The 20,045-nt window shown below is 38.2% G+C and overlaps 1 protein-coding gene across 1 annotated transcript in view; it reads left to right on the top strand.

The window, feature by feature from the left end:
• ACMSD (aminocarboxymuconate semialdehyde decarboxylase) overlaps positions 1-20,045 on the top strand; it is a 93,805-nt gene that overhangs the window by 6,678 nt on the left and 67,082 nt on the right. Inside the window, exon 2 of the mRNA XM_006880745.1 lies at positions 11,098-11,142. Within this exon, the coding sequence (XP_006880807.1) occupies positions 11,098-11,142 (45 nt within the window). The remainder of the gene's footprint in view (positions 1-11,097; positions 11,143-20,045) is intronic.

Raw genomic sequence — 20,045 nt, 5'->3', positions numbered from 1 at the left:
AGGGTAGAGAGAATAGTGCAACAATGAATGAGTGGAAGCCCAAAATCTCTGTAAATGTTTATGAAAATTAATAAAATATAATTATAGAAAAAAAAACAAATATGTGTTCATAGAGTCTCTGTGAGCCATGGTCAACTCAATGCAATAAAACAACAAAGATAGATGATGATAGATAGATAGATAGATGATAGATGATAGGTAGATAGATTAGATAGATAGATAATAGGAGTGTGTGTGTGTGTGTGTGTGTGTGTGTGTGTGTGTGTATAACACACACATATCCCTTGTGATAAACTTAGGTAAGAGTCATATTCTTCACCCTGCAATACAGACAGTACAGATTAGGTATTTGAGACTCAGAAATGGGTTCCTAGTCCATCCTAGTCCTGGGAATGCATGAGGCTCTAGAGCACTCTGGTACACAGGCTCCATCCACATCCACCTTGAGGGACTGAATATGATTGCTTTAATGTACCTTTTAATTGACCATGGTGAGATTCAAACCTAAAGATCAAACAACTACCCAGAAATGCCTGAAGATTTTGGAAATTCCAAACTGACTTTAGCTAATGCCCAAGGGAAGCACCTTGTTTCTGGGGCGCACACTCTTCAGACTTCTTGAACAGGATGATTGCCTTGTCACTAAATCTAGCACCCACATGACACTCCCTTTGGGATGACCACATTTTTTATGCTCCCCAGTGACTTCCTTGGCACTAGTAGACTCTCCTGAAGTCCTCACACCACATAAGCAATCATTATTGTCGTTGGAACTTGCTTTCCATCTCACAGGCCGAGCAAATGGATCTGTCGTAGGCAATTTAGGCAAACCTAAAGATAAGCGAGCTCTGGTGTCTTAGTGATAAGGAATTGTGCTACCAACCCAAAGGTACACAGTTCGAATCCAGAAGTTGCTCTGAGGAAGAAAGATGGGTAATCTCTTCCCATACAATTAACTTTCTCCAACTCTATGATACACAACAAGAGCAAAGATTAACATCATTCCTTGGAAAGGGACATCATACTTAGAAAGATGGAGGGTCAGTAAAAGAGGAGAAGATCCTCAATGAAATGGATTGACACAGTGACTACAGCAATGGTTCAAGTGTGTCAGAGATGGTGAGGATGGCACAGGATATGAGGTCTGTTGTGCATGAGGTCTCTGTGAGTTGTACTTAATGGCATCTGACAGTAACAACAAAGATTAAACAACTGCCAGAAAACAGTAGCACGTTACAAAGTGAAGTGAGTGAAATAATTGTACACCTAAATTTTGGTGAGGTACTTCTTTCCCTCTTTCATTTTCAGTCTAGTCAGTAAAGACCATATTGAAGAGATATGAGCTACAGCAAATTGTTTTTTGTCTTTGAATTGTAACTTAGTGGAGAAAATACTGTTTCAAAACATCAGTCTTTTCTGTCCATTTTTGTCCACTCTCTCAATAAAATAATAAAAGAGTATTACTATTTTTAAAGCTGAAATCCCTTTGGAGCTATTCTCTGCTCCCCTGGCCTGAGTAAAAACCCCAACCAGGTGTAGATCCAAGACTTGCCTTTCCTTATTAAATGTTAATAGACACACCTCCATGACCTCAACCTCCTTGTGAAATGAAGAGATAGAAAAGCAGAGTCAACAGCCGGGGTTGATGATTAACAGATGTAAGAAACAGAGATCTTTTCTCATTTTCTCTTGCCAGTGACGATTTTAGAGAGAGTGGCCATTTGAATCTTTGAAAGAGAAAACTACCAAAGGTGGGAAAAAAAATGAATGTAAAGAATACTTGATTAAATGATCTCTCCTGTTACAAATAACAGGTTCCAAGGAATCATAATAAAGTTGTTTGTAGTTGATTCACACAAGATAATAACAATGGTAAAGATAAGTCTTCTTGGATTTTTATCATCCTCAAAGCTGACTGACCACCTACTGTGTGCTCAAAGATTCTTCTATTTTAGATGAGGTAAAATTATTTTGCTTTCCATAAATTAATAAATTTAAATATTTACTTTGTAATTTCGTTAATTGTGGTAAGACTTTAGGAGAGACTATCCCAGACATAATGTGATTTTTAAACAACTGCTTTGAGGAAGCGTATCTGGTTTTAGCACCAGAAGCATCATTATTCACTTCCAGAAGGTGTAAGCTTCCCCAAAACTTGAAGAGAGTTATGCAGTTTCTCAACCTCTGGTGTATTAATAAACATTTCAGAACCACGTCTCCTGTATAAAAGATTGAATTCCCTTGAAAATTTTTATTTGTTATGCTCATAAATGCCTACATGACACTGACTACTGTCAGCCAAGAACTTTCAGACTATAAATGACTCCTGGGTAAATGCTCTGGCCAAAATTATTCCTGGGTTCATAAATTTCAATCCCCAAGTTTGGCCCAACCAATAAAAATAGCCATGGAAATATGTAGAGCCCACATTTGCAGAATACAGTTTACTTGAATGAGCACATTGGGCTTTCCAGGAATGGATAAGGATGAACACAGAGAAGCAAGCTTCATTTTTTTCATGCTGTCGTTAGCTGCCCCATTGAGTTGATTCCAGTTCATAGCAACACTCTGTTCAGTGGAGTGCAACACCATCAGTTCTGTGCCAGCATCACAAGCTCTGCCATGCTTACGCCATCCATGCTATCTCAGTGTCAGTCCACCTAGTTGAAGGTTTTCCTCTTTTGCACTGACCCTCTACTTTTTCAAGAATAATGTCCTTTTTCAAGGATTTGCCTCTCTTAACAACATGCCCACCGTATGTATGTAAGATGAAGGTTTCTCTTACTTGTTTCTAAAGAGCATTCTGATTGCATTTATTGTAAAAGAAATTTATTTGGGGTGGTTTTTTTTTTCCATCAAAGTTTTTTTTTTTTTAAGTTTCGTACAATCATTCATATACCTTGTATTTCATTCATGTGCACTGTGTTTATACACTCATTCATACATATTGATTTCTATAATTATTCTTAACCAATGCCCTTTATCACCCTGTCTCACTGAATCCCCATTGCACCTGGTTTGTTCCTTCACACCCCTCCCTAACCACCTTCCGTCCACTAATCTCTGTTGCCTTAGTGAGTTTTGGTTTGGTTTGGTTTTTAGGTTTTTGTTTTCCCCCTCCTTCTCCTGCCAATTCCCGCTTCTCCTCTTCCTCCTTTGAACATTCTGCTTCTCTTACTAATTGCAATATTCATACTATCCCTTCATCCATTCTTCCTGTGTTGATGCCCTTGTCCTGATCCTCTACAGGGTCCATTGACAGTCCTTTTCTCTCTCTGCTCTCCCAATCACCCCACCCCCAGTTACTCTCCTATTTTCACAGTAACTGTGGCAGATCCAATATTCTTTGTCAACACCACAATTCAAAGACATGCATTTTTCTTCCATTTTCTTTGTTCATTATCCAACTTTTATATGTACGTGAAGAAATAGAAATATGCATGGCTTGGGGAAGGCACACCATAGTCTTTAAAGTAACATATTTATCCTTTAGTACTTTGAAGAGATCCTTGGTAACTGATTTACCAATTGCTTCACTTCTTTTGATAACTTGACTACTGTTTCCATGGATGTTGATTGTAGATCCAATTAAAATCAAATCATTGACAATTTCAATCTTTTCTCCATTTATTATGATGCTGTTTATTGGCCTGGTTCTGAGAATTTTTGTGTTCTTGATGTCAAGGTGTAATCTCTATGGAAAGCTATAATCTAGAATTTCATAAATAAATGCTTCAAATATTTCTTTCCTGAAAATCAAGGTTATGACACCTGCATATCAAAAGCTATTGATGGGATTTCTATCCTGATGCTGCATTCTTTATCACATAGTTTTCTTTCTCTGATCATTTATTCATGCAGATTGAAATACAGTGGTTTGGACAAGGAACATCTTAGTCTTTTAAACAGATATCTTCGCTCTCTAACAATTTAAAGAGTCTTTGAGAGCAGGTTTCCCCAACACAGTCACAATTCATATTTCGATTCCTTGACAGCTGCTAACATGTATATTGATTGTGGACCAAAGTACAATAAAATTATTGACAACTTCAGTATTTTCTCTATTTATAATGATGGCAGTGGCTATTTGTCCAGTGGTAAGGATTTTTGTCTTGTTGATTTTGAGATATAGTCCAGATTGAAGGCTGTAGTCTTTGATCTTCTGCAATAAGTGTTTCAAGTCACTTTTTTGCAAGCAAGGTTATGTCATCTTATGTATAATGCAGGTTGCTGGTATGTCTTCCTCCAGTCCTGATGCCATATTCTTCTTCATATTTTCCAATCTAGTTTCAGCACATAGATTGAATAGATACGGAGAAAAGTCAAAACTCTGAAGCTAGCTTTCTTGACTTTAAAACATTCAGTGTTCCCTTATTGTAGTCAAACAACTGACTCTTGGTCTATGCACAGATTTTGTATGAGCACAACCAAATGTTCTGGGAAGACTATGAGCTATCTGTGTTTTGGAATTGTAGTATTGGAAAAGAATACCAATTATCCCATGGACTGCTAAAAGAACAAACAAATCTGTCTTGGGGGAAGTGAGACCAGAGTGTTCCAAATAGGCAAAGATAGTGAAACTTTGTCTCACGTATTTTGGGCATGTTGTCAGAAGAGGTCAGTCCTTGGAAAAAACACATAATGCTGGTAAAGGTAGAAGGTCAGAAAAAGAGAAGCTCATCAGTGAGATTAATTGACACAGTGACAACAGCCATAGACTTGAGCATAAAAGAGATCGTGTGGATGATGCAGGATGGGACAAGGTTCAAGGATATTATTCTTCGTAGGATTGCTATGAGTCCTAGTCAACTGGGAGGCACTTAAAACCAGCACAGATTAAATAAGGATGATGAAGGTATGAAACTTGATGTACATCTTTTCTGATTTTAAACATGCACTATCTCCCTGTTCTGTTGACACTCCTGCTTCTTTGTCAATATAAAGGCTTTGCATGAGCACAATTAAGTGTTCTGGAATTCTCATTCTTCTCAATGTTATCCATAATTTATTATGATCAACAAAATTTAACGCATTTGTACAGTCAATAAGACACAAGCAAAAATGTTTCTGGTATTCTCTATTTTCAGCCAAGATCTTTCTGATGTCAGCAATGTATGAAAGCAAACTATCTTTCCTTCCACAGACTCTTCTGAATTTAGTGTGAATCTCATAGTTTCTTGTTCATATGCTGCTCCAGACATTAAAAAAAAATTACCTTCAGCAAGTTTTTACCTTAGTGTGACATTATTGATATAATTTGATAAGTCTCATATTTTGTCAAATAACCATTTTTTTCTGAAAGAGTACAAATATGGATCTTTTTCAAAAGGCCAATAAGCACCTGTTTGTTAAAACATCTATCAATGTTGATAGCATTCAATTATGGAATAATGGAACTTTATTTTCACCAGTGCCTTCAGAGCAGTTTGAGTATCTCCCATAAGCACCATTGGTTCCATATCGTATGTTATTTCTTGAAATGATTGAGCATCAAACAATTCTTTTTGGTGTAGTCACTCTGTGCATTCCTTCCCCATTCTCTTGATGCTTAAATTTGTTCTTCAGTTTTTGTAGCTTGGTTTTCTAATTCCAAGTCTTTCCACATTTTATTATACTTCTTGTTGTTATGTGCTGTCAATTCACTTGCTAAACCCTGCTCTGTCCTGTGCCAATCTCACTGTCTCTGACACTCCCACCCCAATTATCCTAGTCACTAAATCAATCCACCTCATAGAGTGTCTTCCCCTCCTGCGCTGTCCCTCCACCCTCACAAGCATGATGTCCCTCTCCAAGGACTGGTCCGTCCTTACAAAATGTCCAAAATGTCCAAATGTCAGACAATGCCCCAGAATCCTTGCCTCCAAGGAGCAGCCTGGTTTAACCCTCTCCAGGATGAACCTGTTTGTTTTCTTAGCAGTCCATGGTACATTCAATACTCTTCTCCAGCACCACAGCTCAAAGGCATCGATTCTCCTTCTATCCTCCCTAGTCATTGTCCAATTCTCTGACACATAACAAGTGATTGCAAAGATCATGGCCTGTATCAGGCATGCACCTTAGTCTCCAGAGTGACACCATTGCTCTTAACACTTACTGTACTTAGCTTTGGGTTTTTCCCCCCTACCTTGAGCTGCCCTTTATAATCTCTGTGAGCAGTTTGACGTCACCATTTCTCCATTCATTTTAGACTTACTCACTAAATCAAGTTTCATAGTCTGTTTAGACATTTTTTTGGTTTGTGGGTTTAAAAAAAGTTCTTATCTTTTTAATGACCTTTGCTTTCATCTTAGATGATGTCTTTAATGTTCTTCTACAACTCATGTTTGGTCATTAGTGTTTAATGCATAAAATCTGTTCTTGAGACAGTCTGTTAGTTCAAGTGGGATGTACTCAAGGTCATATTTTTACTCTCATAGACTTGTTTTTATTTTCTTCAGCTTCAATTAGAACTTACATTGAGGCATTTGAGGTTCTATTCCACAACTAGTCCCTGACCTGGCTCTGACTGACATATTGAACTTCTCTACTGCCTTTCTTCACAAATGGAGCAAATTTTACTCCTGGATATGATATCTAGGGACCATAGTCCATACGGAGTTGTGCTGCTAACCCAAAGGTCAAAGCTCTCTGGAAGTTCAAATTGGCTGGTGGCTATGAGGAAGAAAGACTGAATATTTTTTTTTTCTTCTGTGATTTACAGCCTCAGAAGCAATAGAAGTCCAGCTGTGAGTCTGTTCCAACTCCTATGTTCCAAATCTCTCAAATGAGAGAGATTCTTTCTTGTGAGGTCCACATATATACTAGATAGTTGTGTCTTTTTAAAAACTTACTTAAAATGAATAAGTCATTGATAATATAAAATTTTATCACGCAATCTTCAACCTCTTTTTTTAATCGCTTGTGGTTGTGTACCATTGAGTCAGAACTGACACATAGCTGACTCTCCAGCAGGTTTTTGAGGGCAGCTAACTGCAAAGTAAGGGATTGCCAATCCTTCTCCCACAGAGCAGCTGTTGGATTTGAACCTCATGCTTTCAGGTTTGCAGCCAAGCTTCTTGTCACTAGGCTACCAGAGCTCCCTTTTCTTATCACTAAGACCATGAACTGAGGGGGGAGGAGTCAGCAGGAAGGAAAATGTGCAACAATGAATGAATGGGGGGAAAATTAAATGAAAAGAATATGCTCTAAAATGTATCTATATATCTCTATATCTGTCTATATCATCTATCTATTAGTAATAAAAAGACCATATTTTCTTGCGAGTCCTTTTTGTCTGCTTCCAAGTTTCACATACCAATCATTGGTTATTGTCAATGCACCTTGATTGCATGTTTGATCCATTTCAGAATGTGAAATTGACAGAAATTCTCCATTTTCTTAGTTTTTCATCTTTGGCTTCAGTATTTGGTTTGTGAATTTGGATAATAGTCATATTGGCAGGTGCCTTGCATGCATATACATATTATCCTATCACTGACAGTAGTGCATATCAGGGTAAATTCTGACATGTTTTGGCATGTGACAAGATTCCTTTTCTGTTTGTCATTTCTGGCATATGATTGTCCTATTAAATATGGCAAATACCAGTTCATTTCAGGTCTCCAATGCCTACAATATTGATCTTTATGTGTTCAATTTGACTTTTGATAACTTCCCATTTCCCTGAATTCATAGTTTATACATTCCACATTCCAATTGTTGAGAGATGATTGCCACTTTTTCTTCTCCGTTTTGAGTCATACCACATCAGCAAATGAAGGTCCCTCATTGACTGAAAGCTTGATTCCATCCACATCAGTAAGAAGCAATTACTCTGAAGAGGCATCTTTTCTTCTTTAGTCGCATTTAAGTGTCTTTTAACTAGACGGCCTCACCTTTCAGCACTGTACCAGACAATGTTCTCCTGCTGTTCATGGAGGTTTGAAGGGACTATTGTTTCAGAAGTGGGTGGTCAAATCTGCTGGCTGCTCTGTCTTAGTCTAAAAGCCCTGCTGAGACTTGCCTATATGGGGACCCTGCTGATATTTGAAATATCTGTGGCAGAACTTCTGGCGTCACTGCAACACACAAGACACCACCGTAGGACAAGCTAGCTGACAGATGTGAGGCAGCCTTTCTTTTAAGTTCTCCTTAATCCCTGCAGTAAGAGTGTGTTTTGTTCCACCCAGGAGAGAAATAGGCTGTCACCACCACTGATCCAACCACCATCATCATCCCTTTCCCTGGCCTTTCCCGGCCATCACTGCCATCACTACCTCCACTGCCACCATTGCTGCGATCATTGTCACCACGACAACCATCACGTTTCCACCATCATCACCGTCTCACATCATTATCTCCATTATTGTCACAACTACCATCACCAGCTTCACACCACAACCATTAACACTGCCACTTTACCATCACTACAACCATCATTCTATTGTCACCAGCACCCCCACTATCATTGTCACTAAGCACTACTGTCACCAACATCATCATTGTAAGGACATCAAAGCTCTTTGAAGAAATCAGGTCCGGAGTGTGTGACAGTATTGGGATTATTTCAGTTAATTCCCATAATATCTATGCCAAAGCTATTCCTATTAGCATATTCCACATATTTAAAATAATGCAGTGACTTATAAATGATGTTTCTTCAATAAAATTAAGTATCTTGTAAATCATTTCCTGAGTATGGCAAGAAACCTTTGCTCTGCCAACATCTGCCCTTAGGTTCTTCTCAATGTATTACATTTACATAGCTTATGGATTAATGTCCATTAATAAACAAAATGAAAGCAGGCTTTATCAAATAATACTTACTCTTTACTATATGGTAGGCATTGCCACTATATTTTATTCTATTCTACTCTGTTTCATTCCTTATGATCTTAGTTTGACTTGCCCAAAAAGAAGACTTTGAGATAAAGATTAAAATGCACATGGTTTATTCTGGAAGTAAGTTCAGGAAACATCAATGAGAAAATGAGGTGAACTATCTAGCAAGTTAGCACTAAGATGATGGATGCTCTGGGATCCAGTTATCTCACTGCCTGAGGGGTAAGGAGAGTGGGATTTTTAAAATGTCAACTTCTTTTGGTCATTGGTTGAGAGAGAAATGAGGGGAAAGGCATCAGTGTCTTGGCACTTTTGATCTGCTAGCAGGGCCTGATCAAAGCTGGTGTCAGTGGCCAAAGTGACCATCAGTCCAAGAAAGGCAGATGCTGGCTATTGTAGGGGTTAGCAGCACAGAAGTATTAAAGGGATGTGTAGGTGGATCATCAGCAGCATCTGTTTTAAATATTATTTTATACTTGTCTTAGACTGGGTTCTCTAGAGAAGCAAAATCAATTAACACACCCTGAGAGAGAAAGATAGGGTGTTTGGTTATTTTTTGGTTTTGGTGTGTTTGTTTGGTTGGGTGTTTTTTTTAGGAAAATGACCCACATGCTTGTAGAAGCAGATTAGCAAAAAGCAAGAGAACTTCAACGCATTCAGATAGTATTGATGCAGGCTGCACTTGCAAGGAAACTTCCTTCCGACTGATATTTTCCTCATAGCTAAGACTGAGGTGATTACATGAGATCAGATCTTTTCAAAGAGGATGTTCACATTGTAACTGCCAAATCAGGGAATTGTGGGTGTCACCTACACACACAACCTCAACCAGCACACAGCATTTAAAAATGGCTAGATCATGCCTCAACAAGAAAAAGGGGTAAGCAACCCAATTGCAAGATGGGCACAATATAGGAATAGACACTTCACCAAAGAAGGCATTCAGAAGGCAAACACATGAAGAAATCCTCAAAATCCCTAGTTATCAGAGAGATGCAAATAAAACCAACTATGAGATATCATCTCACCCCAGTAACAATAGAAAAGTTCAACAGAACAGCAAACAATAAATGCTGGCAAGGTTGTGGAGCGATTGGAACCCTTATTCACTGCTAGTGGGAGTGTAAAATAGTGCAACCACTATGGAAGGTGGTTTGATGCTTTTTCAAAAAGTTGGAAATAAAAATACTATTTGACCCAGCAATTTTACTACTGAGAATATATCCTAAACAGAACCATCCAAACATATATATGCACACCCATGTTTAGTGCTGCACTATTTACAATAGCAAAGATATGGAAGCAATCCAAGTGCCCACTGACAAATGAATGGATAGAAAAACAATGATATATTCATCCAATGGAATACTACACAGCACTGAAAAAATGAACTTAACATTACTGAAGATGGGTGATGCTGGAGGATATCATGCTGAATGAAATATTTTAATCACATAAGGATAAATACTGCATAGCACCACTTTTATAAAGCAGAACTGACATAGGAGAATAGGATAAGAGTGAACAGATAATTGGAACAGATGAAGAAAAGAACTGTTTAAAAGGACGATATGATTAGGTGTTGTATTTATGATAACAGTTCAGAATAAGAGGTACATCATTTCAAAGAGGACTGGGGGGAGGAGAGTGGTAGGTAATAGCGCAACAATGAATGAATATTTTTTTTAAGTGTACTGGGAGGGGAAGGAATAGAGAGGAGGTAAAATGTGCAAAAATGAATGAATGATATACAAACTTTATAAGCAAACCAATTTTAAAAAGAAGGAAAAAATGAATGAATAAATAAAAATCTAACTTCTCTGTAAACATTTGTTAAAATCACAATTAAGATAAAATTTTATTAAAAAAATATCTGGATCATTAGCCACCAAACTAATTTTATGATCTAGTCACAGACTGTATTGTCCTGAGACCATATATCATAGGGAGTGGCCCTTCAGATCTGGTACATGGAAAAATATTGTTATATATTCTCCTTTAAAAGTTCAATCTGCAGTAGAAGAAAATATAAAACTAGTATTTCTAAAAAAAAAAAAAAAACAAAAAACTAGTATTTCTATGACATACAGTTTCTGCTTGAATACATTTAATTAAGGAAAACTTAATTTAAATATAAATAGGTAATACCTGAGTATGGGGGGGCATGGGAAATGAGATGAGACTAGAAAGGATGTCATTGGGACCCCAACCATAAAGATATTCCTCTTTTTGTTGTCTTTTTTCCCTTTGAATCTAACTCTGTGCTTCTCTCTGCAGAGATTTGGTTATGGAGGCTGGGTGCAGCTTCAACACCACAAAAAGGTGAGTTTCTCCCAAAGCATGAGCCACCCTGAGCTTGTGATGCCTGCTGCAAGCTGAGCCTCTGGGATGCCCACCTCCTTTGTCCTCTTAATGTTTGTGACAGGCAAGGAAACAGAAATGAGATTTCTTAAAATTATTTGCGGGCAGGAGAAGGAGGTAATATAGAAAAACAGGAAGATGAAGTTGTTATTTGGGAAGCATTAACACCATCCACCCTACCTTTACTTTTGCCTTATAATCAATTTCAGCATTCATTGCCCTGCATCCAGGAGCTCAGTGTGGACATCAAGACCCTCTTCATAGGTGATTACAGTATATTACGTTCATCCAAGCAAATGAAAGTTCAGATTTGAGCACAAGCTTGAGAAATTAAACACTGGGGACCAAGAGGGAAAACCACTGTTAATAAAAGTTGAGAGTGAAAAGAGGCAAATGTGAGAGGAGTGAGGCATGAAACAAAACACTCTGCAAATAATGAGGCCTGGGAATGAGCTGAAAGTCCAGGCCTGGAAAGAGGTCAGTTCTGACGTTATTTTCAGAGGCATAATGTGCCTCCTGGAATGTGACCTCATTCAGGGAACACTCTTGAGTTCCCATCTGAAATTCAGGCCCAATAAGTCAGGCTCTAGAGGACACACAGCCTGGGCAGACACAGCTAAGATAATATGCAGAGTAAATTCAAGTTGGAGAAGCTTTTCACTTGGTGCTAAGATTAGGACAACCTATGCACCAAGTACAAAGTGCTGAGAATGGATGCCCATTCTAAATTGTGAAACAAAGGTAGACGTTTTGAACAATAAAAAGAAACAAGTGTTTCAGGAGAAAAAGATAGGAGTCAAGTCATAGTATTATTAACATATGTCATTATATTAACACATGTGAGCCCCAGAACTCTAGCAATCAATCATATATGGCTGGTGCCAATATTTCTCAATGCCATCTGCAGAGAATGAAACAGTATGGCCAAGTGAGTGGACACTCCTAATTACTCCACCAGCACCTAACCTACTGAACAAAAAAAATAAAAAGAAGCACAGACTGAGAGCTCAGACTCTGAGAGGGAGCTGAGATGTAGAAGAGTCCAAAAATGAGGAGCAGAAGACCAGGGATGGTGTGGAAAGTTCCTTCTAGCATTGGGAACATATACTCATCACAGATATTTTTGTATGATACTTAGAAACACTGGAAGGGTACTAGTCTCAAGAAGGTATAGCTCAATTCTTTAAGTGGCATAGATTGGTCATACATTTGGGAAAGGGTAAAGGAGACCATTATTTATGAGGCAGTGTTGTTGAATCTCTCTGAAACCCGGTGTATGAGCACTAAGTCAGGAGGAATTGCAAAGGCAGCAAGAGGGGAATATTTTAAAGAGCCAACAGAAGGAAACAGAGGACTCTTCACCTCAGGAAAGTTGAGCCTAGGTAGCATTTGCACTACAATCCCAAAGGCACATGGTTCGAATCTGCCGGCTGCTCCTCAGGAGAAGGATGGGCAACTTCTTCTCCTACAATTTACTGCCTCTGAAAACCCGCTGGTGGGTCGGTTCCGACTCGATGGTACACCACCACCACCACCACCACAACAACAACATGACCTACGTCAGGCTATATCTCAGATAAACCTTTCCTTCTTGTGTATGGCAATGAATTCAAGGGGCCAAGCATCAGAACTCTGAAATCAGCATTTAAAAAAAAAAAAAAAAATCAACCAACCAGGCTTCAGGAAAAGAGTGACCTCTAGTGGTTCTCAGGAGAAGATACTAATCCTGCCGCCACTGGATGAAATTCTGACTCAAGGTGACCCTGTGGGAAGGAGTGGAGCTGCTGGGTGGTTCTCAGAGCTGCGAGTCTTTGTAGAGGTAAATTACCAGATTTTCTTCCAAAGAGCAGCTGGTGAGTGTAGGTCCTGGCCTTGCTGGTGGCAGCTGGATGCTTGGCCACTGCACTAGCAGGGGGGCCCAATCAGAAAATTTTCCCACAAAAACCAGAATACAAAATTTAAAGTAAAAAAAAAAAAAGGAATAATTTTTTTTAAATGGCCCAAGTTAAAATATAAGAAGTAAAGCACAAAAAATCACAAAAGGAGGATCAATCAAAAGCAAAAGATGAAGAAAATTTCTTCTATAGATCCCAAACTAGTTGAAAGAATTGATAATTTTCATTACCAAAGTGCTAAATATGTTTAAATAAAGCAAGAATCACACAGAAAACAAATTTAAACCTATGGATGTTGGGAAACGTAGGGAGAAAACTTATGAAAAAAGTTTCAAAGAAGAAAGAACTACTAGAACTGAATGTGCAACAATGCAATTGAACAGATAGAAGATAGAATAAATGAAGTAGAAGATGAAATAGTTGAGCTTGGCAAGTCTCAAGAGAAAAGTGAACATAATCAAATGGAAATGAGATTCAAGGAGGAAATCTTATTTTAGAATTCTTGGAATCCCAAAGCATCATGACAGCAATAAAGTCATAGAAACATTCTTCTAAGAGATAATCAGAATTTTTCAGACCAGAACAGAGAGCCAGACCTCTAAGTATACAAGAAGCTGCATGAATTTCAATTAGAAGAAATAAAAATATGTCATCTCCTTTGCATATTCATAGAAAATGTTTGAAACTCAAAGACAAAGATAAACCCATTACTTCCACTATTATCTAATTATTCAGTTTTCAGTTACTCAATTCAATTAAATTATTCAATTACAGTAATTCAATTTTACATTGGAAGTATCAGAACAGTAAGACAAGAAAGAGAATGAAAAGGTTTTCAAACAGGTAAGGAAGAGGCAAAATTATCTCTATTTGCAAATGGTGTGATCCTAAATAGAAGACCCTAAAAATTCCATGTTGGGGTGGGGAAACTGCTGGAAATAAAAACTTTAGAATCAAGATCAACACATAAGAAATCAGTTGGGTTCCTCGACACTAACAAAGGAAATTATGCCATATATTCTTGTCTTTATCTAGACACCAGCCTTTCCTGATAACTTGCCTAAAGTATGTGACACCGTCTCAGAATCCTTGTTCTTAAGGAGCATTCAGGCTCTGGCCTTGCTTCTTCCAAGAAAGAAAACATAATACACAACGATAGAATAAAAAAATAAAAAATCTGCTACCAGTTCAATGATAGACACGTATACCAGTAGAGCAGGATTGAAAACTCAGTATCAAGCCCAGTCGTATATGGATGAATGATTTTTTATGAGGGTTCAAAGTCCAAAGTACAATGGAGCAGAAACAGTTTCTCTAATAAATGGCACTAACAAAATTGGATATCCATTCACACAAAAATTAAACAGGACCCACACCCAATACCACACACTAAAGCTAATTCAAATGGATTAAAAATGGATAAAGAAATGAAGCTTGCAACTATAAAATTATGGTAAGGAAAAAATAGGGGAAGCCTCTGGGACCTAATAATTTGTAAAAATAAGATAAAAAAGCACAACATATGCATATGAATAGAAGACAAAATAGATAAGTTGTTGTTGTTGTTGTTGTTGTTGTTGTTGTTGTTGTTGTTGTTGTTGCCAGGTACCATCGAGTCGCTTGCAACTCATAGCAGCCCTATATACAACATCCCTAAACTCTGCTCTATCCTGTGCCAATCTTATTGTCTCCAATACACCAAATCTCATTACCCAAGTCACTGAGTCAATCCAACTCATTGAATATCATCATCTCTTTCACTGTTCCTCCATCCTCCCAAGCGTGATATCCCTTTCCAAGTATTGGTCCCTCCTTGCAAAGTGTCCAAAGTATGTCAGACAAAGCTTCAGAATCCTTGCCTTCAAGGAGCAGCCTGATCTCACCCTCTCTAAGATGACCTGTTTGTTCTCCTAACAGTCCATGGTATGTATATTCAATACTCTTCTCCAGCATCACAGTTCAAAGACATCAATTCTACTTCTATCACCCCTAGTCCGGATTTTTTATGCATAACAAGTAATTGCAAAGACCATGGCCTGAATTAGGTACACCTTAGTCTTCAGACAGACATCGTTGCTCTTGTTCCTAGGTGTCATCGAGTAGAGTACAACCCATGACAACCCTATGAGCAACAGATCTGTCCTATCCTGTGCCATCCTCAAACATCCTGACACACTTAATTCCCATTGTGACAGTCACTGGTATCAATCCACCTGGTTGAGGATCTTCATCTCTTTTGCCAACCCTTCACCTTTCCAAGCTCAATGTCCCTCCCCAAGAAAGATCCCCTCCTAGCAACATGCTTGAAGCATGTGAGATCACGTTTCAACATGTGGCTGCACTTTCTTTTGCTGACAACAATATGGTGAGATTGGAATCTGTGTATCCAATCCTGGTGGAACTGTAAAATGAGTGGTAAGAAGCTGTGCTGCAATACTGAAGGCATGTGATTCAAATCCACCAGTTGCTCTTCAAGAGGAAGATGAGCAATTTTCTTCAATGTGATTTTACTGTCCCTGAAAATCTGCTGGAGGATCAGGTATGGGTCAGTTCTGACTCAACAGAATACAACAGCAACACACTGTGGAAAATTTTATGCCATTGTCTTAAAAAAAAACAACCCTAAAACACAAAACACAACAACATAAAAACCTCCTACAACTACTTTAGCATCAATGTCTTATCTATCTCAAACCACCTCCTAGCTGACCCTCCAGTGGGCTTTCAGAGGTTAAAACGCGCACAGTATGAGACTGGCCATGTTTCTCCTGAGGAATCACTGATGGAGTCAAAGCACCAGACACTTGCTACAGACAATATGCTTCCAATTATCCTACAGGAATTTTATACCAGAAACAGTACCAGTAGATGACAGACACAGAAGGACTTCCAAGACAAGTTAAAACAAAGAAAACCAAGAAGAAACAAACAACAGCAACAACAACAACAAAAAATCAAACCAGTTGCTGCAGAACCAATTCTAACTCATGGAAACCCATGTATAAAGAGTTTGGATTTGATTCTTCATGCAAAACAAATTCTATGAAATATTTTTATATTCAAATTCAAAACTTGAACTCATTGCTGTCACATTGGTTTCAACTCATAACAACCCTCCTTTGGGTTTCCAAGTCCGTAAATCACAATGAAAGGAGACTGAATGTCTGTCTTTCCCTCTAGGAGTTATTGGTGGATTTAAAGCACCAGAAACACAGGGACTTTGGATTAACAATGTAATGCACTGTGGATTACTCCACCAGTCTCTACACTGATATTTGTATAAACTCCTAATATTATGATTACATGCTGTCATGTCGACCTTATAAACAACAGATGTGAACCTTGCCCTATCCTATGACATTCTCATCATCTCTGACATAGTCAAACCCATTGCTGCTGTCATTAGGTCATCCATCTCGCTGAACGTCTTCCTCTCTTTTGCTGATTCCCCCCGCCTTCCCAAGCATGATATACATCTTTGTAGACAACAGAGACAACAGGAAACAAAGCAATGTGATCTTTTTAATCATAAACAAACACCCTGGGTGAATAGCCTTGGAGGAAAGTGGACATCAAGGTCAACGGGCATAACATTACCCACGTCCTACTTTAGTAAAAGGTGACTACCAAGTACTTCCAATACAATATTGAATAGAAGTGATGACAGTGAGCATTCTTTTCTGGTCCCTGTTCGCAAGGAGAATGCTTTTCGTTTTTCTCCATTGAAAATGATATTGGTTCTTGGTTTTTGTATATATACTTTTAATTATGGTGAGGAAATGCCCTTCTATTTCTATTTTGTTGAGTGTTTTAATCAAGAAGAGGTGTTGAAATTTTGTCAAAGGCCTTTTCTGCATCAATTGCTAGGATTATGTGTTTCTTATTATTTGCTTTGCTAATGTGATGAGTTACATTGGTTGTTTTTCTTATGTTGAGCCATCTTTGCATACTTGTTATGAATCCCACTTGGTCATGATGAATTATTTTTTTATATGCTGTTGGATTCTACTGGCCAGTATTTTCTTAAAAATTTTTGCATCTATATTCATGAGTGATATTGGTCTGTAGGAGTTTTGTTTCATTTTGTTTTGCTTTGTTTTGTAATATCTTTGTCTGGTGTTGGTATTGGGGTTTATGATCCTGGGAGTGTTCCTTCTTTTCTATTTCTTAAAATAATTTGAGTAGAATTGGTGATAGATCTTCTCTGAGTATTTGGTAGACTTCAGCCATGAAGCCATCTAGACTGTGACTTTTTTTGTGTGGGGAAGTCTTTTTCTATTCTATTCAATTTCTTCTTTTCATATAGGTCTGTTCAAGCATTTGACATCTATCCCTGTCAATCAGAGTAGGGCAGTTTCAAGGAATTTGTCAATTTCCTCTATTGTTGTTGTATGCTCTTGAGTCACTTCCGACTCATAGTGACCCTATGTACAACATCTCTGAACCCTGCTCTGTCCTGAGCCAACCTTACTGTCTCTGACACACCTACCCCCATTACCCCAGTCACTGAGTCAATCCATCTCATCCAGGGTCTTCAACTCATGTGCTGTCCCTCCACCTTCCCAAGCATGAACAGAAAACTGCCAGATGTGCAGGCTGGGTTTAGAAGAGGCAGTGGTACTAGGGATATTATAGCTAATGCTAGATGGATCTTGGCTGAAAGCAGAAAGTACCAAAGGAATGTTTAGCTGTGTTTTATTGACTATACAAAGGCATTTGACTCTGTGGGTCACAGCAAACTGTGGCTGACTTTCAAAAGAATGGGAATCCCAGAACACTTGGTTGTGCTTATGCAAAACCTGTGCTTGGACCAGGAGACTATAACTAGAACAGAGCTAGAAAACAATACATGGTTCAAAATTGAGAAGGAATTGAGTCTTATCTCCGTATCTTTTTAATCTGTATGTGGAACATAACAGGTCATCTGGGAGGTTGGGCTCTATGAGGAGGAATGCGGTATCAGGATTGGAGGAAGACTCATCAACAACCTGCATTATCCGGATGACACAAAAACAATTTCCTGTATGTTTTCAAATTTATCAGAGTAGGGAGCTCTGGTCACCTAGTGGAAAGAAGCTGCTCTGCAATCCCAAAGGCACGCAGTTTGAGGCTACCAGCTGCTCTGAGAAAGAAGCATGTGCAATCTCCTCCTGTGTGATTAACAGCCTCTGAAAACCCTCTGAAGGGTCAGCTATGGGTCAGTTCCAACTCTACAGTACACAACAACAGCAACAACATAGCTTTTCATAGTATTCTGATATTACTAATTTAATGTTATCTGGTTCTATTGTGATGTTACCTCTATCATTTCCTAAATGAGTTAACTGTGTCTTCATTTTCTCTCTCTCTTAAGTTTGCCAGTGGTTTATTAATTTAATCGACCCTTTCAAAAAGCCAGCCTCTGGTCTTATTGATGATTTCAATTGTTTTTATGTTTTTTATATCATTGATTTTAGCTCTTGGTCCTTAAAATTTCCTTTCTTCTAGAGGCTGTGGGATTGGATTGTTGTTCTTTTTCTATTTGCTGGAGGTGTCCAGTTAGGCTTAAGACATCCCAATCCTTCTCCACGTGTTGTAGTTAGGAATATTCAAGGACAAAAGTACCATTACAGAGTTTTAAACATCAAACTGTCTGGGGCAACTAATTCTTACCTTCATCAAAGCAGGTCAAGTAACTGCTGATTTACAAACTGTACTGTTCTTTCCCCATTAAATGTGTTGGTTCTCAACCTGCAGAGTGAATGATTTCACCTCAAGTCTCCCAAAGGAACGGCACACTATGAGAGGAATTGACTGCAAGGAGACTAGAAAGTTCTAATCTCAGGGACAGACTTTTTTTTTAAACCTCCATGTCCAGGCCATAGGTTTCCCCTGATTATGGAATTTGAGTAGCCTTCACTTTATTTAATGTTAATGTCAACGTTGCATAACTTGAGAAAATTCTTATCTCCAAAAGAAGATGAGGAGGAAAGTATTTTCTAGTCACAGCTACTATCCTACTTTTTTCCAGTAAAACAAAACTGGATACTATGTTAGTCTAACAGAATAAATCAATCAGTGACATTCCCTGCCCCTTCTTTTTCTAAACAAAACAAAATGCAATCTGTATTTTCATATTTAGAGTGCTTAGAGATTGGAGTTCTTGGAAAACAATATGCAAATATGTACAAATCTGCAAGCTAGACTGAGCACAAAAAGAAAAGGCAGTTTAGGGACTTGAAACCTGGAGTTTTGTTTTATTTTTATTGTACTATATTATTTTAGTACCCAGATCTTCTATGAAATCCATGACTACTTTGGAGATATCTGTTTTCGGAAAGATCTTTTCAAAGCCTTTACCTGTGTCACTCCATTTCTTTCTCTTCTTAACTTACTAAGTTCAAATACATTGTTTTTCTCACCAGATCTACCCATTTCCTTCACCTCCCTACCCACGTAGAAACAAGAGAATATTAATTTGCTGCAGTAAAATATTGCTCAGAATTGAAGGACATCACTTGGTTAATGTTAATAAAAGTATAAATGAATAGTAAACCAGTCCTTGTTTGGCAGCCTTTCAGACACGACATGGGTTTGAATGGAAATAACCCCACACACCATATACTTCACATTCAACATGCTCACACACACCATTCAGCATAATCTCCGTTTACATGACACTTAACCTCTTATCCTTTGCTGGGCAGGCGGACAGATACGCAAATAAATGGAGAATATATAGGTAGCAATAATTGTGTATCAAGGAAACAATAAATAATAACAGTTAAAAGGGTTAAAAGAACTCAAGTGGGGGCAATCTTCATAAAGATAAAATCCCATAGACTGTCAGGGCTATTCTTGTTATGTTGTTGTTATGTGCCATTGAGTCACTTGCGACTCATAGCAACCCTATGTACAAGAGGTCTAAACGTCGTTCTATCCTGTGCCAACCTAGCCATCTCAAATGCACTCATTCCCACCAGTCCACTC

This window comes from Elephantulus edwardii, unplaced genomic scaffold (assembly GCF_000299155.1).
Source record: "Elephantulus edwardii isolate Elephantulus edwardi_28Jun2011 unplaced genomic scaffold, EleEdw1.0 scaffold00010, whole genome shotgun sequence".
Taxonomy (NCBI): Eukaryota; Metazoa; Chordata; class Mammalia; order Macroscelidea; family Macroscelididae; genus Elephantulus; species Elephantulus edwardii.
Note: the sequence above shows the minus strand (reverse complement) of the source record. Positions and strands in the feature narration are given on the sequence as shown.